Source organism: Rhinolophus hipposideros (genome assembly GCF_964194185.1).
Source record: "Rhinolophus hipposideros genome assembly, chromosome: 11".
Classification (NCBI taxonomy): Eukaryota; Metazoa; Chordata; class Mammalia; order Chiroptera; family Rhinolophidae; genus Rhinolophus; species Rhinolophus hipposideros.
The window spans coordinates 47,304,649-47,328,824 of NC_138057.1; the positions used below are offsets into that span (position 1 = coordinate 47,304,649).

General features: G+C 39.4%; 1 protein-coding gene and 1 pseudogene across 31 annotated transcripts; both read right to left on the reverse strand.

Annotated features, from left to right (window-relative positions):
• Window positions 1-5,080: 5,080 nt before the first annotated feature.
• On the reverse strand, window positions 5,081-5,995 carry LOC308505030 (phosphoserine aminotransferase-like; annotated as a pseudogene). Its single transcript has one exon. The product of its transcript is annotated as a phosphoserine aminotransferase-like (transcript).
• A 5,670-nt stretch (window positions 5,996-11,665) lies between these two features.
• Window positions 11,666-24,174, reverse strand: HNRNPK (heterogeneous nuclear ribonucleoprotein K). 30 transcript variants are annotated; one of them, XM_081067535.1, is made up of 17 exons: window positions 24,037-24,164; window positions 21,705-21,781; window positions 21,511-21,595; window positions 20,959-21,056; window positions 20,254-20,310; window positions 18,760-18,803; window positions 17,816-17,888; window positions 17,192-17,263; window positions 16,578-16,691; window positions 16,113-16,241; window positions 15,300-15,607; window positions 15,122-15,176; window positions 14,730-14,813; window positions 14,420-14,435; window positions 14,261-14,343; window positions 13,723-13,892; window positions 11,666-12,950 (listed from the first exon to the last, which is right to left on the reverse strand). In XM_081067535.1, the coding sequence occupies exons 3-17, from the start codon at window positions 21,566-21,568 to the stop codon at window positions 12,920-12,922; spliced, it is 1,392 nt and encodes a 463-aa protein (XP_080923661.1). In that variant the 5' UTR covers window positions 21,569-21,595; window positions 21,705-21,781; window positions 24,037-24,164; the 3' UTR covers window positions 11,666-12,919. The 30 variants fall into 30 exon arrangements, 9 of the variants coding, with proteins under 9 accessions (XP_080923661.1, XP_080923655.1, XP_080923656.1 ...); XM_081067529.1 differs by having other exon boundaries at window positions 11,666-13,010; XM_081067530.1 differs by lacking the exon at window positions 24,037-24,164 and adding an exon at window positions 23,679-23,778 and having other exon boundaries at window positions 11,666-13,010.
• Between the last annotated feature and the right edge of the window lie 2 nt (window positions 24,175-24,176).

The window sequence follows — 24,176 nt, forward strand, 5'->3', positions numbered from 1 at the left end:
GCTTCCGTGTGTCTCCTCTCCGGAGAACGAAGTCTGGGCTAGACGCCCTCGGTGACGCCCCGTATCCGGATCCCTGGGCCGCGAAAAGCATTATGGCCGCCGGTCCCGCTGTGGGGGACCCAGCCACCCCTCGCCTGCGATACCCGTCGTCGGCCCTCCACCCCCATCCCCAAGCAGCCCTCTTCTTTCTTTTACTAAATTCCTGGCCCTTTTGCAAGCCGACTGAACTTTTAGGATTAGTTGAACATTGGGAGAAATAGATGAGGAAGCAAGTGTATTAAATTGTCAAATTAACATTGTGTACCTGGAATTGTGCTGAAGCACTGAATCTCATTTAATTTTGGCTGTTACAAAAGCCGCGATTGTAATCCCCGTTTTGCAAGGGAAGCTGAGGGGTTCATTGGTTAGGCCCTGGTCACAGCGAGGGTCTGTGCCGAGGTTAGAAGCCTTGTTCACTGATTCCCCAAGTCGGGGGCACTTTCTACGAGCCAAGCTTACCAATGCCAACTACTGTTGTCAAGCAGTGACGTTATCAATGGCCCTGATGAGGAGACATTAGAGGAAATAAGTATTCGCCTTACAGCCCCAAACTTTTTATGAAATACTTTTTAATAGGGTAGGGAGGGAGGTGTAGGCGTCAGTGATGATCCAAATTTTCCTAGTGATGAGAACTTAGTATAGAGACTTCTTTTTTTTCTCCTTTGGAGACTTAAATCTCCATGGATGATGATAAAACATTCACACCTTTGAAAATCAACTATTTTTCAAAATCAGTAGTCATCTCTAGTTATTGACAGTAAAGAATCTTGGAATTGGGGGAGGATTTGAAACAAGTTTTGACGACTGTGCCCCTAGAGAAGCAGAACATCATCATCTCTCTGGTTTCTTCATTTTGGTAAGAAAAAGGAGCTTAAGGACTTCACTATTATTTACTATTCCAGAAAAAGTAGTATATTGATAACAATTGTTGAGGGAGTGTAAATCTGTGGACTTGGGATTTTTCCTTTGTGCCCCAGCAGTCCTAAGTCTTTGGGAATCAAAGAAATTGATTAGAAAGTAAATCTTGCAATCTACAAAAGAATCCAGGAGGCTAAGTAATTTAGGCCATTTTCTCTCACTACGGCTTGTTGACAGGAAAAAAAAAACCCAACAAATTGAGTTTCTACTATGTTCAGAATATTGAGTTAGGCACTAGAAGTAATATAAATGAGTAAAACATGCTTCCTTTTCTAAAGGAACTTGTTGAGATAAAGCATAAACTTTGCCTGCGTGGATGCTTTCTTTTTTCTTTTTTCTTTTAAGTATGCCTACAAGATGCTGGGAGTACAAAAAGTGAGCTGTTTACCTACTCAACATCCTTTCCCTCCTTCCTTTCCAACAGTACCTTGATTTCAGGAATCCCTTCCTCTTAACCACAGTTGACGTAGCTCAGCATCTTTAGCTCCAGGGGTGGTCTGGACTGGTCTAAGGATAATAGCACCCTCTTGCCAGGGACTAGATTAGGATTGTGTATGTTCCCCAATTCACCTCAATGAGTTGTAAGGATAGGTTTGTAGCGTGCTTCCAGAAAAGTTTTTCCAGGGGAGCTCCGTGCTGGCCACGTTGAGAGCTTTGATACAAGGCTTGAAAGTGTTATAGTCCTTTTGATGGCAACCTGAGTTTGAAGTGAACACATAGGAGAGGCCAAAAGAATAGCATAGAAATGGAACTGGGGTAGTGAGATAATGTCAACTCTGTCCTACTTTTGGATCTCCAGTTATGTGAGTTAGTAAACTTCCTTATAGTTTAAAGAAGTTTTGAGTTGGGTTTTTGTATTATTTGCTATGGAAGGTTCCTATCTTACACAGATAACAAATACAGACATGGTATTTTCTTACTATCCTTAACATATGGCTTTTGTCTTTATGGTTGTAAGGTGGCTCTACCCTTATAGGCATTGTATCCAGAGAAGGAAGAAGGAAAGTAAAAGCAAAGAGCTAAAAGAATGTGCCAACTGAGTTATATGTCTTTTGAAAACCTTTGCCAGAAGCTCTACCAGAAGGCATAGGCTTTTGAAAAGAAGATCAAGATGACCTCTAAAAGTCCCTAAGCCCATATATTTATTTATTTGTTTGTTTGTTTTATTGGGGAATATTGAGGGATTGTGTTTTTCCAGGGCCCATACAGCTCCAAGTTCTTGTCCTTCAAACTAGTTGTGGAGGGCGCAGCTCAGTTCTAAGTCTAGTTGTTATTTTCAATCTTAATTGCAGGGGTCACAGCCCACCATCCCATGCAGGAATTGAACCAGCAACCTTGTTGAGAGCTCCGGCTCTAACCAACTGAGCCATTCAGCGCCCCTATGGAAACTCAGCAGCAGCTCGTTGTCTTCAATCTAGTTGAGGAGAGCACAGCTCACTGGCCCAGGTGGGAATTGAACCGGCAACCTTGTTGTTCAGAGCTCACACTCTAACCAACTGAGCCATCTGGCCGCCTCCTAAGCTTATATTTTAAAGGTTAACAAGGAGGAAGTCATGATCAGTGATGTTCTGTCTGTATCACTTTTCCCCCTCCTGAACAGTATCCAAATTTAGAGTATTCCAGTCATCAAGAGAGCCATCATTCTGAATAGCTAAATTAAATGTCAAGCATTGGTAACAATCATTGCTACATCAGCTTTTTTCTGTCATGATAGGCTATGGCAGATACTTAAATAGAGGGTTAAGAGGTGTTCTTGAGGAAAAGTTGCAAAAGTTGGCTAGAACAATGAATGGACAATAGACATTGCTAGAGGGGAGGCGTAGTTTCTTACATAGGCTGAAAAGGCAGAGAAGTAAAATGGATTTTGTAAAAGGGCATCGCAGTTATTTTCATTTCCTCCGACTTTACCAGTGATCAATAGACTAAAGCTTCAAGAAGGCTTAACAGAAAAGAGATACATATTTCACTACTGTGTAATTTTTCTCTGATCCTTTTCTCCATATATATACATATATATATAATATATTATATTATATATATGTAGTGTGTGTGTGTGTGTGTGTGTGTGTGTGTGTGTATCATGTTTCCCAGAAAATAAGACCAAGGTCCAATAAGATCCAGCTAGGTTTTATTTTCAGGGAAACACGTATATGGCATTTAAAATTGACCATTTCCCTGAAATTCACTGTTGGATTCTAGGGCATTATAGTATCCTAGTTTTCTTTTTTTTTTCTTTTTTTTTTAATCTTTTTTTTTTTAATTTATTGGGGTGACAATTGTTAGTAAAATTACATAGATTTCAGGTGTACAATTCTGTATTACATCATCTATAAATCCCATTGTATGTTCACCACCCAGAGTCAGTTCTCCTTCCATCATCAAATATTTGATCCCCCTTACCCTCATCTCGCACCTCCCACCCCCCTTACCATCTGGTAACTACTAAGCTATTGTCTGTGTCTATGAGTTTTTGTTTCCCATTTGTTTGTCTTGTTCTTTTGTTGTTTTTGGTTTATATACCACATATCAGTGAAATCATACGGTTCTCTGCTTTTTCTGTCTGACTTATTTCGCTTAGCATTATACTCTCAAGATCCATCCATGTTATCACAAATGTTCCTATATCATCTTTTCTTACCACCGAATAGTATTCCATTGTGTATATATACCACAACTTCTTTATCCATTCATCTATCGAAGGACATTTTGGTTTCCATGTCTTGGCCACCGTAAACAAAACTGCAATGAACTTTGGAGCCTAGTTTTCTTAGTACCATTGGAGGCTCTTTCTATTCTTATTGTATGTAAAATGACCCATCTACAGGCTATGGCTTAGGGACAGAATGAACTCTTTCTGGTGAAAACTCTGACTCTTCAATTTCTGTTTTAAAATATTTAGTTATAATGAAATAAATATATTGTTTCCATTAGATACGACATTATTACTACTGTTCAATACCAATTGGAATTTTATGAACCATAGTTTGTTTTTAACTAGTGAAATTAATATATCCTACTTAGGAGGAAGAACTAAGTATTAGTAAAAAGAAGAAAAAACAGTACAGAAGTTCCAATTTGGTTAACACAGAGATTCAGGGAGAGTGACATGCTGAGAGAGCATGGAATCTTCATGCTCCTTCCCACATACCTTGCCCTAAATGTATGTCTCTTCCCATCTGGCTGTTCCTAAGTTATATCCTTTTATAATAAACCATTAATCTATTTGTTTTCTTGCTGTCTAAAAAACACAACAAAATTCTGGAACAAGCCGCATAATACTTGAGAGATTTGCTGAGTTCCAATGATGTTCCTTTACCAGATTATGCACAAGACTTAAATGTCATGGAAGTGATTTAAATGATGTTATAGATATCATTAGTTCCTGCCTGACAAATTCTCTTCACCTCAATCCAAACTTGGTGTACACACTGCTTTGCAAATGAGATCTCTGAACAATTTTGAACCCACCCTTCATTTTCAGATATAATGCAAAATATTCATCTGGTAATCATCTTCTTTAGCTCAAGGTTGCTAAAAGCTGGAGCTGAGATGTCAGTGGAATGGGTCCAGGGATCATCAAGCAAAGGGTTGTTGCACTGCCCAAAGACAGGCTGAAGAAATTTCCAGAATTGAAATTCAAATATGTGGAAGAGGAGCAGCAATGCTTCTAGTTATTTTATTTCTGGGGAACAGAAGTAAATAGATTGTCTGGTGTATCTTCTATTAAAGAGGATCACACAAGCATGTTTCCCTTGAACACTCTGGTTTGGAGAATTGGTGCTAGTTGGCAACTGGTAACTCGCTTAGATTGTAGTACAATAAAAGGGAAGCGAGGGATACACAACAATGATAAACATAAAAATCTGCTTTGAGAAAAAAGCACAAAAATAAACGTACAAATATTTATCTTGAACAGATCTGAGGCAGGGATTAAATGCTGATGTTTTGTCTATAAGGTGCAATCTGAGGGCATGACAATGAGGGAAAGGAAAAAACAAGGTTCAGATGACAAGTAATACAAGGGTACAATAGTATTGTGCTGACCACTGCTTGTGATTAACGTGGAAAAGACCCATCCCTTTCAAGAAGATCATACTGAGTTCATAAAGGAAAAATCTTTTTCTTAAGCATCATGTCCTTTGCAGTTGCCAATGTAGAATGAAATGTTCATCTTGCTTCTATTCTTGAGTGCACTGGATGTACATAGAATCCTTGAAAATTATCAACAATATCATAAATCACTTGAGATTCAATGGAACTAAGCTTCTCCATGGCTGATGCACCACCACTGTTCTTAATTCACTCCAGGACCAAGCCCCTGCCATAAATGCTGAAACATGGAGGTGTGTTGTGCAAGGAGTTGTTTCCTGCCTGCCTTTTGTACTCTAGGACTGAAGGGTGGGTGAACCTGAGAGGTTCCTCATGCATGATCACTACTGTTACCCCACAGAGCCAACGTTCTATGTACCAGAAGAGCAAATATCACACCAAACTTGGAAACATCCCCTGGCTTAGACAGGAAGTTTGAGGACATGTTGCAAAACAGCACTGCTCCCTTGACATCAGGGATAAAGGCAAACACTACACCATGCACAGTCTCCCTGGCGTAGTAGTAATACTCATAGCAGGCGTCCAGGTTGAGAGTTCACAAACTTGGATCTATTTTTTTGTAGAACCCCCAAGTTTAGGATAATGATATTCGCAGTCCCAAACTTCTAGGCTTCTTCTGCGACATTAGCTCACTACATATTTGGCACACTTTTTTGATTTCAGACCAATCAGGTTTAAGGGGACAGCACTGAACTGGCCTGACCCACCTCTTTGCACAAAAATCACCTTGTAGTTGTCTGGATCTGATAACAATTCTCCCACAAAGATTCTCTGTGTTGTTAATCATTTTAGGGAAAGCAGATGACCTGTGGCTCATTTCGAAAACACTAATGCCAACTCCTTAGTTTAGTAATTCTTTTTGTATCTCTAACAACACTGAGCACAGCAGCTTGGCGACTGAGTCCGAACAAAACTGACCGCCTGCCATTAGCTATCCACAGTGTGTCCCTGGCAGCCGGGCAGAGTGGAGAGGACGAGTGGCCGGGTGGCACATGTCTGTTTCCTTTCTCTTATTCTCCATTGGTCACAGTTTTCCCCACAGAGAGTTGACTATCATCCCTTTGGTGGCTGGTGGGGAAGTCAGATCCCTTACCTGTGAGGTGTGGCATTTTATCAAAGTCGGAAAGTGGAGGGAAAAGCCAGAAAGTCAGGGCATGTTACTGGTTGCCCTGGATGTTCAGTTGTAGTCTTGAGATAGGGCTAGATACTCCCCTAGAAAATGATTTATGCCCAAGATGGCATAACTGTAAAGGACTAACTGATATTGGTTGACAGCAGTGGCAGCTGAGATGGAGCCAGCAGCTGTCAGCCATACATTTTGTTACTGTCCTCCTTGAAATTAGCAATGCTACCTGTACACGGTAAGAGTCTTCGATTGAAGGACTACATATAACAGCAACTAATTAAGCAAAAATAATTTTTGAAAAATTATGCAGAAGTTCTCGGGTGGAGGGGAAGACTGGAGAACTAGACTTGTAAACAGAAATCAGGCAGTTAAGAGAATTGAGGGCAGAAACTGCCCAAAGGTCTCTTCTTCTTTTTTTTTTTTTAAATATTTTATTGGGGAAGGGGAACAGGACTTTTATTGGGGAACAGTGTTACTTCCAGGACTTTTTTCCAAGTCGTTGTCCTTTCAATCTTAGTTGTGGTGGGTGCCATTCAGCTTCAAGTTGTTGTCCTTTCAGTCTTAGTTGTGGAGGGCACAGCTCAGCTCCAGGTCCAGTTGCCATTGCTAGTTGCAGGGGGCGCAGCCCACCATCCCTTGTGGGAGTCAAAACCGGCAACCTTGTGGTTGAGAGGACGCGCTCTAACCAACTGAGCCATCTGGTAGCTCAGCGGCAGCTCAGCTCAAGGTGCCATGTTCAATTTTAGTTGCAGGGGGTGCTGCCCACCATCCCTTGCGGGACTCAAGGAATTGAACTGGCAACCTTGTGGTTGAGAGCCCACTGGCCCTCTGGCCCACGTGGGAATCAAACCGGCAGCCTTTGGAGTTAGGAGCATGGAGTTCTAACCGCCTGAGCCACTGGGCCGGCCCCCAAAGGTCTCTTCTAATGGTGCTGAAAAAACTAAATATGATCATTGTAAATTGCTTGCATCATTCTGCTCAAGATTCAAATTTCCAGGACCAAGAGTCTGGTTGGGCAAGCCTGGGTCAAATGCCCACCCTCTTGGTTAATAAGGAATCTCTAAGGACTAGGATTTCTATCTCATCAAGCCTACATACAACTGGGAGAAAAAAACTCCAAAAGGAAAACTAGGTACTATTAGAAACGGAAAACTGATTGTCTTGTTTAATAAAGGCCCATTATATCAGCAACCAAACTATTTTCTTCCCATACATGTACTTTCAAAAATACTCCTAACAGAATGCAGTTGTTTTCCATAAAATAAAAAATTCTCACCCCTTCCTCAGAGAAGGAGATAACTCAATGTCTCCTTACCAGCAAATGTCTGGTTGATACAAATGTCTGCTTTAGCTCCAGCTCAACTGTCTTAGATCAAGTCCCTAGAAGAAGAGCTAGAGCCAGGGATTCTTGTATAAGTGATTCACTGGGGAAATACTCTCAGGTGAAAAAGAGCAAGGGAAGCAGGATAAGGCAAGGAATTAGTCAAGCCATGATTTGGTCTCAGTTGGAGATTACTGCCAGCCTGATCTCACAGAGTTCTGAGTCTGAACTGCACACAGACTTGGTGCCAATTTGAGACACAAGTATGAATAAATGATCTAAGTAAAAAGGCTACCTGATCTACCAAATGAAGGCCCCAACTAACTGGGGTCACCCCTACCTAGAACTATGGTTTGATATTAGCCTTATCTCTCCAGCTTTTATGGGGACTTCCAGAGCCCCCCAGTTCCCATATGCACTCTTTCTCATAAATTCCTATTCCCATGATAGACAAAACACAAACTTGCCAAATAAAGGTAAGTTGGTCTCTTTCAGTTTTAAATGACCGAATTTAAGGGAAATAATTATTCAGTTAGATAAGACCCCTTATTAGGGTTGTTTTCTCTAAAAGGTCTTTCTTTCACCTCCACCTTTCCAAGACTTTCCAAAGTCTTCTGGGTGCAAAAGGTTTAAGTGTTCTGATAATGGTAGGGAAAGGGCCTTTGTCAGCAAACTGTTTTTGATCTCCAGACGAGGTGTAGTCTGTCTGGTATCTGAATTTTGGCTCCTGCTCTCCCAATGGCGACCACTGAAATGACCAAAGTAACTGGTGATCTGGTTTCTCAGCACTCAGCCCAGTGGCCTTTCTTGACTAACCTGGTATAACTTCAGCTTTCACTGATACTGACAATCACTTTGAGTTTCTGCTGTCTCCATGTAAGAATCAGGAAATTCTGTGGTATGTGTGCCTGCATGTATGAAATCTCTGTATGGAAACATGATATGCCTCAATTTCTGCTGTGCTTTACTAGCCCATGTGGTCATGGGGACACTGCAGGGTTCCAAATAGAAGTGAGGCTTGAGCCTTGCTTCTCTGCTTTTGGCTTCCTATTCAAACCTATCTGGAGTTACTGCTCTCACTAATCATACCCCATTTGCTGTGCACCTAAGGTCCCTAAGGGACCAAGCTGGCACCTTCTATCTACTCTGTTCCAGCAAAATCTATCAAAATGATTTCTCCCTCTTTTGGTCTCATAAGTAGCTGTTATATGCTTTCCTCTCCCTACCCTACGTTTTGTTCTAGGTGAACTGGCCCTTCCCTTCCATGAAGCCTCTTTAATGGCAGACTTCAGGAATAAAGGGGATGACCAAAAAGGGTACATATTTCTGAAATGATTTTGAAAGGTGTAAGATTTTGGTTACCATGCCTTTTACTTCCCTCAAAATTACAGGTTTGTTTGGCAAAGCAGGGAGAAATGGGGGGGAGACAGGAAATCCTTATTGGTTCTGCACAAAAATGAGGTGGAGGCCGTCAAGTTTTGCAGTCATAGATCGTATTTCAGTTTACTCTAACTCTATTGCTAGTGCTTGCTGCTTAGTTGGCAAGCATTTGCATTTTGTACATTCAATCTCTCAGCTCAGCAAATTAACTCCCCATTTGAAACATAGACAAATGTATTTGTTTGGGCTTTAATTTTCCAGGTATCCCCTTCTCTCCTTTTCCTCAGGCCAGACTTCTTCCATTACTAAAGTGCTATGGCCTGGCTTGGGCAAATAACGTCCATCTGTGTACACAAACAAGCTCTGCTGTCTTTTTCATCTGCTAAAAGGAGCAGAGAGCATTATTTTGGATTAACACACTGGGATTTTCTTAGTTTTAACTTTGCAATTTGTTTCAAGCAACTTGATTGTGAATGTGCATTATGTACAACACGTGGATTTCTTACACATTCTCACAGTAAAGTTTTCTTCTTCAGTTTGTTCTAGTTATTGGACTCTTCAAATAGACTATTTTTGCTAAGCACTGCACCTTAGGGCCTACCACTCTCCCTATACACCTCAGGAACTAAATATGTATCCAAGTTAATGAAAAGGTATGGAACAACACTTAAGGTTCTTACTACATATTGCTGTATTACAAATATGCTGACCAACGCCCTTTCCTCCCATTATCAAAACACCTAAACCCTTTGCAACCTGACCTTGGAAGGGTGCAATTTAAAGTACAATTTAAAGTATTAAGTCCAAAAATTTGTTGAATGTGCAGATCCCCAGCACCTTTATATATTCAGTAGAGCTATGGCCCAGAAAATTTTCATGTTTAAGCAGCATGTTGATTTTGAAGGTGGTCCTAAGTTTGAGAAACACTGACATCGCTTTCTGAAAGCTGTGTCATCTCAAGAAATTGGGTGTTTCACTTCAAACTTGCAAGGAGTAAACATTGGTTAATAAATGGGAGATGTAAAATACAGTATTTAAGGTTAATTTAGCCACCATCAAGATGGAATCCCTGGGGCGGCTGGTTAGCTCAGTTGGTTAGAGTGTGGTGCTCTCTTTCAAGTGCAGGTTCGATCCCCACACGGGCCACTGTGAGCTGCGCCCTCCACCAAGGTGATACTACTATCGGACTTGGAGCTGATGGGTCTTGGAGAAACACAAATAAGTTTGAAAAAAAACAAAAACTCTTCTACTAAAAAAAAAATTTCCAAAATGATGGCACTAAACATTTAGAAAATCAAACCAACCGTAAGGACCTAAGTTTTCATTGGTCTAAAATGAACATTTAAAATAAAGGCCTTTTTAGCAGCAATCTTAAGCAAATCACAACCTGTCATGTCTGTGGAACACTAAGTCCATTTGAGTAGTAACAACATAAAGCACTGCAAGATAAACCTCTAAAATGATTGAGGAAAATCGCTATGTTCATTTTTGTTAAGATTCTCTATATAATTCCAGTGGTATCAATGATCAAAGATTTAGGAGTAATTACTGGTTCAGTAAAAATTTTCCATTATAGTCTCATTATAAAAGCAAATTTAAAATTTGACTTCAGTCGAAAAGTTTTAAAATTCTTTTTTGTTCCTGTAAAAACCTTGGTGCAACCTTTGGTTTCCAACATGTCTGTTGCCATTTTGGTAGTAACTTCAGAAATTAAACCTAAAATAATCTTCAAAACCGTGTTTAAATCTTTAAAGCTTCAATAAATCAGCTGCTTACTTCTTGTAAAACTGATGTTCCATTTTAGTGAGTTTTAAACTTTACTTCAAGAATTTTCTCAACCTAACTCCAATTTCCAGCCCATATTCAAACACCATTTTCCAATAGTGGCAATGCAAAAGGCCTCTCTGCCTCCCACTTATCAATGCCAAGATAGTCTCCAATCTGTTTAATCTTGAGTAGGTTCATGTGTTCAAGGTCTGATTTGTACAAGTATTAAAACTTCCAGCTAAGTCCATTTATTTACATAACCAGTTTTTGAATGACCAATGAAAACTATGAGAATTAGTTCTCTCCAGGGATGCTTTCCTATAGTAAGAACAGACTAAAATGTTACTAGTAATTTTTCCCTAAGGGACGGCTCATTTCAACACCAGTAGGCATACTACCCTAAGCAGCCCCAACTGACTATTAACTACTCAAAGGGGAAGCAATTTGGCAGGATTTCACCTTTGGTGAAACCTTACCACAGGTAGCATTCACTAGTTTTAAGTGATGTTGTAACACCCCTTATTTCACCATGAAGAGAATACTCAGTTGCTCTTCCCTAAACAAAAGTTTTACTGAAATACTAATCGCCTTAAATGGCACATTTGCATGTACAACTTGTGTATTCAAGAAAAACTGCCTACTTCCCTCTTCTAATATACACAAGTCTCTTTCCTAAATCTAAGCAGAATTACATCCATGAATTCTTTTCCATGTAACTGAGTTGTTCGTATGCCTGTTGGATAATTGGAAGTTAACAAGCAGTATTTTAAGGATTTATGAGCCAGGAATCATAATCTGCATTATTTTACTGCCACTACTCTTCAAACACCATACTAGAGCTATTCGATATATAGAAACCTAAAAACCTCAAAATTTTTTATAGGTAATGTAAGAACAGGACCTGTACCTTTAACAAATTAAGATCCCAACTACTAGAATTCTGTATTTACCACCCCATCAGATTTCACTTATAAATGCTAGAAAAACACTTCACACGAAAAATATATAATTTAAGATTACTGTATTTCCTTACAAGAGGAACGTTTTAACAAATTTTACAGGTGTCAAGTAACCTTTGTTCAAATTGGGCAAACATCAATTCTAGCATTATGGGTGTTTTATTTGGAAGTGAACTTTTAACTATTAATACAAATGTCAAGATACTACACAAAACATCCACAGGAACTTTTTCATTTTTTTTGAATTGTTCACAAACATTTCCTACATTATCCAACATAAAACAAAGAAATGGTACATCTTTTTCTTTCAATTTGCATACAATGGAAAAACAAGAATATATATATTATTTTACAAAGTTTAACTAATAGACACTAGGCAGGCTGACAGTTAAAGTCTATAGGTGAGAAATTATCTAATAAAAATAATCAGGATTTATTTAGCAGTCACTTCCATAACCAAGTATTATTCTGATTAATAAAACTTGCTGCCGTTAGGCTTCTGGTATATACTTATACCATTACTCAATCTGTAGTACTGCTCCCCACCTTAGTTCTTTTCACAATTATTAACATAGAAAACTGTTGCAAAGTAGGGGCAAGCATTTGCAAAACAAACAAAATCCCCAGCTTATTATAAGCGTGAATGTGTATGATGGAATTTCTTCACAAGCAATGGACTTTCAAATCATTAAGAAATCACCAGAACTGAATTTGCCAAGATATTTTGCCTATGTCCAAGAGATGCATTTATTTATTCCAACAGAGGAGCTGAAAATCAAACTTAGTGTTTAGTTTGGGGGTGGGTTAGGGAATCCAGCCATTTAAAAAATGACCGTCTTAAAAAAAAATGACCACCAAAAATAGGTTCACTAAATTTATTTTAAAAATCATAAAATGTTTCTTACAAAAGAGCATTACATTCTGCACACTGCTCTGAATAGTTGCCAGGGACATTAAGGACTATTGTTACTTTTCCTCCCTGTCTCCCCCACCCCCAAATGTTACAGTGACCACAAAGTAAGGTGTTCACAATAATTACATAGGGGGAATTTTCCTTTTTAACCAACAATGAACAAAAATTAAATTCACTCACTCTGCTGTTTCAAAATTTCAATGTTAGTTTTTGCACGCCCTCCCCCCACCCTGTTTGTAAGGAACTAAAACATTACATCTGGTGAACAGCAAAGATTTCACTACACCTCAAATGCAGAACACCTAGGAAGCAGAGGAATGTTGGCTTTTTAAACAGAAGCAGATAAAAAAAAAAAGATGCAGGACTCCTTCAGTTCTTCACTAGTCTTAGAAAAACTTTCCAGAATACTGCTTCACACTATAAAAAAGAAAAAATATCTTGCATTAGAATCCTTCAACATCTGCATACTGCTTCACACTATAAAAGAAAAGAAAAAAAAGTACGAATTAGAATTTTTGTTCGTAACATCTTAATCAACATTAAGACAATTTCAATGCTAAATTAAAATGACAAAACATGTCCATTATAATTAGAAATAAGAATTAAAACATTAGCAATTACAAATTAGAACAATGTAAAATTCAAGGAAAATGATTAATAGTAAATCAGACATTAGCAGAGCAGAATTAAGAAAATGAAATCCAAAGTTGTTAATATTTGGTAGAAAAGACAAGAAATGCCAGTAAGGTGTGAAATGCTGCATTTTACAGCACCAATCATTTGTCCTGTAGAGGCATGGCCTGTGCCATATGGCAGACTGTGATTTGTTGTCGATTTAGTTATCTAAAAACAACAAAATCACTAGTCTTCCACACAGAACTAGACCAACATCCACTGAATCTTCTATATTTTCTACAGGCTCTGTATAATTATAACAAGTGGTTTTGGCAGCAGTTTTCACCAGAGAAATGAGAAGTTTGCTTGGTTAAGGCTTCTTCCAGAAAGATTAGTATTGAATGTCTCCGTTTTTAGTAAGAAAGCAGAAGAAAATTAAAGCAAAGCTATTAGAATGTTTAGAAGTTAGGTCCCCAAAAGGTTGAGACACCATGGCTTCTAAAAGAAAAATCAATTAAGAAAAGCTCAAAGTTTTAGTATGTGTAAGCTAACATAAAGCTAAACTTAAACTGACCTGTTCTGCAGCAAATACTGTGCATTCTGTATCTGGTCCTGTGTTCCTGTAATGGTAATGATCCGATCTTCGGATCCTTCTAAAGGCTCATCAATTTTGATCGAAGCTCCTGACTCATGACGAATTTGTTTAATCCGTTGACCACCTTTGCCAATAATAGATCCAGCCAACTGAAAAGATTTTCAAAAACAAGTGTTTATGACACACTTTAAAGAAACGGCATTACCTGTTTTAATGACCATCAAGAGTATTAACTTTGTATAGTTATTAGTTTTTAATACTACCTAACTAGTTAAGGTTTGGATTATATTTATACTTCAACATTTCCTTTAATCGAAGGCTCCAACCCTCTTAACCGCTTTTGAACTGAACATCACTCAACAACATACAAACTGGAGAATGACATCTCACTTAAGTAGTTAACAACAATCTTAATCCTAAAACGGAGTATTTTTGTCAAAACCCTTTATTAAAAGTTAGGGAACTTAAAATAACTCATTAAACTCATTAAACATTGTAATATAGTAAAGATACTTACATCTTTGGGAATAGTTACTTGTGTAGTAATAATAGGTCCACCAAGATCACCATATGAGCCACGACCCCCTGCATAGGAATAGTCTGATTTAAATAATGAGCATTAAGTTCACTTAGAAAGCATGAAATAATATTAGTTTTCACAAAGGAGAAAACTTACCATATCCGGAGCCACCCTAAAAATGAAAAGAAACAAATAATTACTTTGCCTTCAAAACTACTCAGAAAAACAAAACCCAATCTATTTATTCTTCAGATGTTTTAATATTCTTAAAATCCCTCTCCAGTCCTCCCACATCCTCCCCTACTAAGTATATTTCAGAAAAAAAATCTTAGGGAAAGAAACCTTCAGGTATACAGCTTTTAAACAAAAAAAAAAAACATTGACGAGGGGAAAGAGACACTTATTGCTGAGTAGGAAAACATCTTAATTATTACTGATATGAATGCAAACACCCATGATACTCAACCTGTGGTTCATAAGCCATCTGCCATTCTGAAGGGCTCCATGTATCTATTGCAGAGTCCCAAGTTTCATCAGCACTGAAACCAACCTGTGTTAAGAAAAAGAAGTATTAACAAGAACCTGGCACTGCATCTATCACAGAGCTACTGTTTTTACATGCCCAATTTCTATTTTACAGTATTTAAAATATATAACCTGCAGTAATCACATTATTTTGGGGGAAACAAAGACGGCTCAATAGTCTTAATATTCCAGCAAACCACCAAAATGATAAGTGGCTAAGAAACCCATTTGTAAAAGACAAGCTTTTCAGTGAACACCACTTGTTAACAAAATGTTAACTACCTGACTTTTAAAGACCTCCTACAGCTCACAATCACACTGATGAAGTCTTACCATGCCATCATAACGGTCTCCAGGTCTTCCTCTTCTGTCATAGGCCATTAGATCTCTGCAAGAAGAGAACAAGTTGTAATCTCAGCTTTACATGTCACATACCAAGTAAAAACCTAGCCTATCTACTCCCTTAAATGTAGACTCCTGTTACGTTAATACATAGATGAAAGCAACTTACCCTCCTCTAGGAGGTGGTGGTGGAGGAAGAGGAAGGTTCCGAGCCCTGCTACCTCCCCGGCCACCTCGTCCAGGAGGAGGAGGAGGAGGTCCTCGCCGAGGGCTCATGTCGTCATAATCTCTTCTAGATGGAGGCATGGGACGCCCACCCCGACCAGGAGGCATTCTGTCAAAACCACCTCTTCCCCGCATGGGAAATCCCACGGGACGCCCACGGCGGTCATCAAACATCATGGTAAAGCCACCATAATCATAGGTTTCATCATAAAAATTGGGATCGTAAGGCTGTGCACGTCCTTTGATGGGAGACTAAAACAAAAAAAACCCACAGTGCATTATTAAAAAATGAAAAAATGCAGTATTTTTGGTGAGTCCTAAACTAAAAGTGAGTTTTACTGTATTCTGAGAAAGAGCAGCTTTCTAGTTTTAACCTTTCATCTTAAGGAAGAGACCAGAAATCCCTTTTATATTTCACAATGGGGTCAGCCTATGAAGAAGAAAGTGAACATTCCCAGGGATATGGAGGGATCAGTATCTTGAGTGAGCCTATAACCCATACCAAGGCATTATCAGTTGGGAAGCTATGCAATGTAGTACTATGGAAACTTCTTTTGAAGTACTAAAGGCTATAAAAATCTCACCATCAATCAAATGACAATTCTCCAAACTAGATCTAAATTAAAGTGATAGCTAAAGCCAGGTGATAAAAAATTGCTACATTAAGGGAAAGGACAAAAGCCATTTGTCTATACATTCCGAAATGGCTTTTGATGTTTCATGAAATTAAATGTAAAGAAATGTGTTCTGAAGATACCTCTGATATAAGATCAAGGATGATCTTTATGCACTCCACAACCCTATCAGGTTTTCCTCCAATAAGAACAACTCTGTCAGTGGAATGAGGACAGCATTCCTGGAAAAGCTTGATTGTTGTCTGAGTGTTCTGTAATAAGTTTACAAAAAAAGAATCAGAGGATATAACAAAAGAATGCACTAAAAAACAAGTTAGGAAACCCAAAAGGCTCAGATAAATTTACACTTGCCTTTAGTAACTCCCCCACCCGATATAAAATCTTGTAACTCTAGGACTTTCCCAGTGGTATAAAAAAGTTAGCAAAATAATGTGGCCAGGCCTTTTTGTGGTATATTAATAGCAAACTGGATATAGACGTAATCTCAGGGAAGAAAACTCAGAAGGGGGAGTGAAAAGCCCATTGAACTAAGTCCACAGTGAAGAACTATTTTGCAGTAACAGGAGAAAAAATAAAAGTTGCTTTACCTCTCGAAGTTCTTTGATTTTAGCACCTTTGACCCCAATAATTCCTCCTGCCAGACTCTGATGAATCAACAGTCTCAGCTCGCAGTCAAAGTCGCTTCCTTTATAGTGTTGGTACTGCAGAGGGAGAGTTATAAAATGTTAGTTCCAAATTAAAGATTCCCCAATAATACACTTATCTGCTATAAGCATGACGACATACTGTTGCAGTCAGCAACCTGAATTTATATTTCAATAACTTTACCAGTTATGTGCTTATTATCCTCAATAGCCAGGCCCAAAAAGGACATTCTGCACCACCTTAAAAAACTATTTTATTTTCAGGTCCTGCAACACCATACCCACACTGCAGCCATTTAGCATGTCGCTGTTACCACAAAATTATTATTAACATTCAAATAACACCATAATAAAAATGACTGCAAAGCACTTTGCAAATGTAGTTAATTCCCACTGCAGCATGGAGCAGGGTCAACAGTGAGTTGTAAGACCATTCATTTATCATGTTTGTAAACCTTTTTCTATAGAGACGGGAAAAGCACACTATGTTAAAAATAAAATTGATCCCATGGGCCAGGCTCCATACTTCAGTGGGGTTCAATGGCACTATGACATACATTTAAGCATTCCACAGCATCAGATTCGAGCGGGAGCTGGCTGGTTGCAGTGGGTGATGGCAACTGCAGGCCCTGAAAGTAGAAAAATAAGAGTAATAGGTTAAGTGTCTAGTGTGATCAGGCTATTGTCGCATATATTGGTAAAGCTACTACAACATATTTCACATCTACATCATTAAATGAGAAACTGCTAATCTACACTAAGAATCAGTATATTAATGCTTTTCTCTACACACCTAACAAATTACAGAATTTTAACCCCTTATATTATAAATCAGTCCTACACTCAAGGTTTTAATTAAAAAACAAAAACAAAAAAACCCCAGACAAAACAAAAACAAAAAAAAACCCAACCACGCACCTTCTAAAACTAAAATATATGCTAAACCCATGAAGTGCATGACCACAGATAGTTCATCTTTTACTCTGGAGTGGCCAGACTACATTTTAAAAGAAACAAGTCATGTATAGTAACCTTGCACATTATGTAGCAGGTTGTTAAGATGCTACTGCTACAAACTACTACATCCACTATCTCCCCACCTCCCACATTATGCCTCAACAGACATACTTTTAAACACCCCCCTCCCGCAATTGGTAAATACATTAAAAAAATGAGCCTACCTCTTCCAAGGTAGGGATGATTTTCTTCAGAATTTCTCCAATTGTTTCAATATCAGCACTGATACTCAATATGCTGTCAAACATCACAAATACCAAATAGTACAAAAAAGGTAGAAAAGAAAAATGAGTTTTGTGTTCATCACCAGTAGTCATACAAACTTTTACAGAGAAGTAACACAATTATTTAATACTCCCCATTTAAAGTAGCCTATTTATAGATTTACACATGCATTTTTGCTTTATGCCCAATACAGACATGGTAACAATATTAGGAGACTTGCAGAGAGACAGAGAGAATGGGCTCTTGGAAGGGCTCAGATTAAGTGGGCAATAACCAGAACTGAAGCAGAGTTGAATATTTATGTTCCCCGCCACCACTAAGTTAATTAAGGATACCCTCGCTGTTACATTGGTAAAACTGGCACACCTTCTCTTAGGCAAAGTGGGGGAATATGCAAGTGGTGAACATTGTATTTGGAGTAAGGTTATGGATACCAGTTAGAAATTAGATCACTAATGGGCTCTGCAAGAAAACAAATACAAATGCGAGACAAAACAAAGACAACACAAATGAGAAGTGAAGGAAAGTGAACCAGAGTTAGCATTTCATCAGAAAAAATTATGAACAGGCAATGTTGGGAAGCAAGGTGGGCCACAAAGACAGAGCGAGAGACTATTTTGGTAACAATTTGATTTACAATGCAGCAAATATGCAACACTTGAAGCTGTGCTCCTTCCATCGAAATAAAATTAGTGGATCGTTTGGGTGGGCAACTCACGGTAAAAGTTCAGTGACAAAAAGACTTAATGGGGAAAATAAGACAGAAACTTGAAAAACAATACACCGTCTAAAGGGGATACTATTTAATTATATAAAAGGCAGGTAATAAAATACATTTCTCTCTTTCTAATCAGGCAGTGAGGCATAAACTGTTGGGACATACCGCTCGGGGCCACTGCTGTCTGGGACTGAAACACTGGCATTGTACTGCATTGGTCATTGGCGTTCGTGGATGTTGGCATTGGGCATGGGCATTCAATCAGAAGTTGTCAAGTATGGTACCCGTTTGGCAACGAGCACATTTTTGGGCATAGCCAACCAGGGTTTTCACATGGGCGTTCAGGGGCGGATGGGCCAACGTCATGGTGGGCAACGCAGGGGTAAGTCGATCCAGTACATGGGCAACGGAGATATATGGCCAAAAAAACAAGGAGAGGGAAAAGGGGGAAAAGCAATAAATTTTAATTTAATACAAACTATACTCATACTCTCAATTAATGAAACAAGCTTAAGTTGTTCTGAAGACTAACACAATAATGGACTTCTCTATATCTGACTGTGGCTTAACATTTAAGGACCTTAAATGATGGTACTAGCTTTTTTTTTTTTAAACAAACGATGTTTCAGTAGCAGGCTGGCTCATGGGGGTAGACACAAAACCTGTCATGACTCAGTTTACTGAAGTGCTTGAGGAAATGGGGAATAACCCAGATAATTATACAGAACATCTGGATTAAGAGGAGAGAGGTTTATAAAAGACAAAACAAAAATTCCCACACCACCAAAACCCTTAACTCTTAAAAGACTAGTTGGTTTCCTGGAGGTTTAAAACGCACTCCTAGATCCTAACAGGTAAGATTGTAAAATTTTAAACAAAATTTCCAGTTCAGTTTACAGTAATCAAGAAGAACATACAAAGATCTGCGACCGAGAGAGAAATGAAATACTATCAAATTAAGTATTCAACACAAAGGTATTTGCCTCAATTTTAGCAAGAAAACATTGAGAGTGTTTGCTCACTATGAGAAAAAATTTTTTAAAAAAAGAATTTTGGTGTAAAGAAGTCCTATAAATATGCTTATTTCTGGTGATAGCAACATTTAATGTGTCTAATCACAAGAGTCAACCCACTATAAATATGAAGGACTCAAATCGTTGGCATTGAGTTTCCCAATCATTAAGATTAAGTGCCTACTCTATTTTTTACCCATATTTAATCATGCGAACTCAACATTAATTTCTTTGTGCTCCATGTGCAAGCTGTTAAAGAACAGATGGATGATTAAAAAGGAGAAATAAAAATTTCTGAGTTTAATCAGCCACCTGCAATGGTTTTTTCCCCCAGTGATAACTGTAATTGATTCACACGGGAAATGGTGCAATTAAAGGTTTTTACACTGTCGTTATTTCTAAGATGTTATCTTTCTTGAAGGAATAATTTAGTGGAAAGTTATTAGAATGTGAAGAGGTTTAATATAGACCCCTCCCAACCTGAACCGTGTTAAATGAGGAATGGCAAACCTTGAAATTATCTATGTAATCAATTATTACGAATGGCTTGTATCTAAGACTATTAATTGATTTCTATGATGCAACTTTTTATTTCTACAAACATAAACCGAAGCTGCTTGTGTAGTTTAAACTCTTTAATACTTACGTCTGTACGCAGAGCCTTAATATTCTTGCCTCCTTTTCCAATCACTGCCCCAGCATTCTGGAGAAAAGTAGAAAGACAAAAAAATTAAGCTTACCCTTTTTTTCTCCAGTGCTCTTAAGCTTTAACCAAAAACAACCAACCAAACAAAAAAACCATACAAAAACTCTAACCCTTTTCTGTTATAAGGCTGAAAATCTATTTGGGAGTATCAAAATCATCAAGTTAAAAAAACACCAGCCTGTGTTTTTGGGACTCTAAACAGCAAGGCAGAGCTGTAGAATATTCAGAATGTCCTAAGACATTTAGGATAAAACTTAAGCACTAATTAATTTTACGCCACCCATCTGTAAAAGAACTAAAGAGATATTTTTACATTCGGTGTGATAGCCATCAATCAAGTAAACTGCCAACCAGGATGTTTCCTGATAAATTCACAATACAATCAAGATACAATCTTTAATCAATTAATGCTTTAAGGATCACCCACACCCTTTCTCCTGGTCCCATCTGTGTTAAGGGATTTCACTGTTAACCAAAAGAAGAAAAAAAAGCCACCATGACCTACACGTCTGTTTAGAATCACACAAATCTTTTATATTTAACCTATAAGGCTTTGAAGGCTTCTCAGAGGGCCAAATCAGAATTTATCTTAATTTCCACTCAAATTAAGAACCACTTTCAAATTTTTATAAATAAAATTTATACCTTGCTCTGAAGCAGAATGCGTAATTCAACCATCTCGTCAGTGTTTCTAGATCTTTTAAAAGCTTGTTCCTCTTCCATATCTTCTGCAGGGCGTTTACCTAGAAATTAACAGTTCAGATTTCAGAGAAAGCACCAGCAGCTAAGAAAAGGCATCTTTAGCTACATTTAAGTCTTAACCTATAGATTAAATTAGAAAACCAACTCCATTCTGTTTGATGAGATTGGTTGCTAATTGCAAAGAATGTTTTAAAAGGCCAAAGGCACTCAAATTCTTGGACTTTCAAATATGAACCAAAGTATGCCCACTTCTAGTAACATTTGTCTAAACACAAATGTGACATAATACTTAAAGGCTCAGGAATAACAAAATCCAAGAAAATTTTGCATTATTGGCTTTTTTCTTACTTTACAGTTACTTTTGCAAATGAGTTACTTTTACTTCATAAATAAAAGCCGAAATGTAACTGAGGGGGATCTCAGACTAAATCATAAATAATGAAATTAACAGAACGTGAAAAATATAAAATTGTTACAATTAAAACATCTTCTCACCAAATTCACCATTGGTTTCGGTGTTGGGGAAGGTTTCCTCTGGCTGTTCAGTTTCCATTTTCTTGGATTAAATGGACACACCGATCTGTTGAAAAAATAAAGAGGCTCTAGTCCACTCGGCTTACTGGAAAGTAAGCTATGCATGTTGCTATTTTTTTTTTAAAGGCAAATAAATGACTGCTTCTAGAACGTACCAGTTATTATATATCCTTGCAGAGCAGAACTGAAGTGTTCTGGGCGGGACCAACTGACACCCTAGTGCTGCAGTAGCCTACAAAAACCAACATAAATCAGTTTTGGTTTTTGGTTGATTACCGAATACTAACGAACACTGATCTGAACACAACAAACTAAAGAGCTATTTCTAAATCTTCTTTCTTCATTTCAGGGTCTTAAACCCTCAAATGATTGCCTTAAAAACCCAAATCAATCAATCTGACTTTTTGCAAGAAAGACTAATTTTTAGCCATTGGATCTAGTCCCACCATAGAAACTACCGGTAGTTATGTTAAATGCATGAAGACCAAAAGCATGTTAAGCCCACGAGCTTATTTTGTCTGGAAAGTATATATTTATAAAGATAAAGCTACCGTGTTTCCCCGAAAATAAGACCTAGCCGGACCATCATCTTTAATGAATCTTTTGGAGCAAAAATTAATAAAGGACCCGCTCTTATTTTACTATAATACAAGACCGGGTCTTATATTAATTTTTGCACCAAAAGACACCATTAGAGCTGATGGCCCCGCTACGTCTTATTTTCAGGGAAACAAGGCAGTTTTACATTGAAAATTTAAATCGTTTTTGGGTTTCTTTCTATTGATACATACACATTTAGGTCAATCTATTGAAAAAAATAAATTTCAAAACCTAATAAGGGCAGACCCAAATGGCCAGTGCTCCTCGATTATTTAACAGAGCCAATGTAGGCGTTGAACACTAGCAGATTGAACTATATTAAAAAAGGTATAACTTAACAATTACACCTCTACAACCAGACTGGTGATGGGACTCTAAACATCCTTTTATCTCACCGCTTAGGACTGGCAGGAGGCGACATGTGGCCCGTGCTAAAAAAGGGACAGCTACCATGGTTCTCCCAAAATAAGACCGAGCCGGATAATCAGCTCTAATGCGTCTTTTTGAGCAAAAATTAACATAAGACCACATATTCTACCACAAAATAAGACCGGGTCTTACAACTTTTGCTCCAAAAAACGCATTAGAGCTGATTGTTCGGCTAGGTCTCATTTTCAGGGAAACACGGTAGGTAGCCTAGCGTTAAAAAAAAAAAAAGGGGGGGGGAAAAATCAAGGCAACTTTTACGTCTCCCGAACTATCCATAACGTTTGTTGATAAACCACTCTAATAACTGAGACGCGCTCTTCCTGGTCCATCACTCAGTTAAATGCTGAGGTTTGGCGAAGATTTGGATCAAGTTTAAAGACAAACCAGAAGGCTCTATTTGTAAGGATAAAACGTTCCCGCAGTCCTTCAATCACCATTCTCCAGACCACAAAAATCACTAAGTGCGCGACCAGCCGAGGCAAACATGCCCTCCCCTCCCGACGCCCGATACCGGGATCCGCCAACAGCCGCGTAACAGGAGCTGAAAAAGCCAGAGGCGAAGAGCAGAAGGACCGCACCTCTCCTCTCCCAGATCCGACAGGAAATGGCGGCCCGTGTAATGGCGACTACGTGCTACTAGGCGGAGCCAAGCGCCGAACCCCCCCTCCCCCACCCACCACGCGGTCTCGGGATCTCATCCCCCGCACCCTCCCCCCACCGCGGGAGAGACAAAGCAACGGAGGCAGAACCGATCATTCGACCTCCCCTGATCCTGCTCCCATGCCAGGAAAGCCTAAGTGCGGCGGGATCCAAACAAAGAACGGCGGCGTTCTCTACCGCCTTCGGGTTCCCACCGCCGGCCCCTTCTTCCTACACAAGGGGCCTAGTCCCCAAGTACATGCCTCGCAACCTCTAGTATCACAACGCAGACTGCGGATATACGCTCAGGGAAATGGCGGAGGTGGGGGGAGGGGAGGCCGGGCAACGTTCCCTAGCCGAGAACTCGCCAACCAACAAGTAGCCCCCAACCACCACCCTTAATCGGAAAAACTGGCCTCCGACCCTCACTCAAGTGCCGTTCGCCGAGCCCCGCTCCTCACCGAACGAGGCCACCGTCCCTATGCCGCCGCACCGCCTCAGCCGGTCACAGCTAGACAGAGAACCAGCCCAGGCCCCCGCCGCCCTCCCCCGCCTCTCGGCGCTCTCCTACCCCGCCGCCGTGCCCGATTGGCTGCTCGGGTTTCAGCGGTGGCGCGAGGGCGAAACGATTGGCTGAAGGCCGCGTCAATCAAGGCACCGGAGGAGGCGACTGCCCCGCCTCCCGCCGGCGCCTCCCTTTAGGCTGAAAGGCCGCTAAAGGCCCGAAGAAAACCGGCTTGGAAAAAGGCAACGCAGCCTTTAGGGAGACCAATCCCCTGCCTGAATCCTTAATACCGAAGCCCCAATAACCCTAATTACCTATAGGCCGTAAACAAACGGGACGTAGGCAAGACGTCGAGGTTGGTGCCGCAGAGAAACAGAGGATAATGGCGTCTGCAGCGCTTTCGCCTGGAGCGCCCTCCTCCTTTCCCGTTCGCGCACTCACTAGCTGGGGGAGG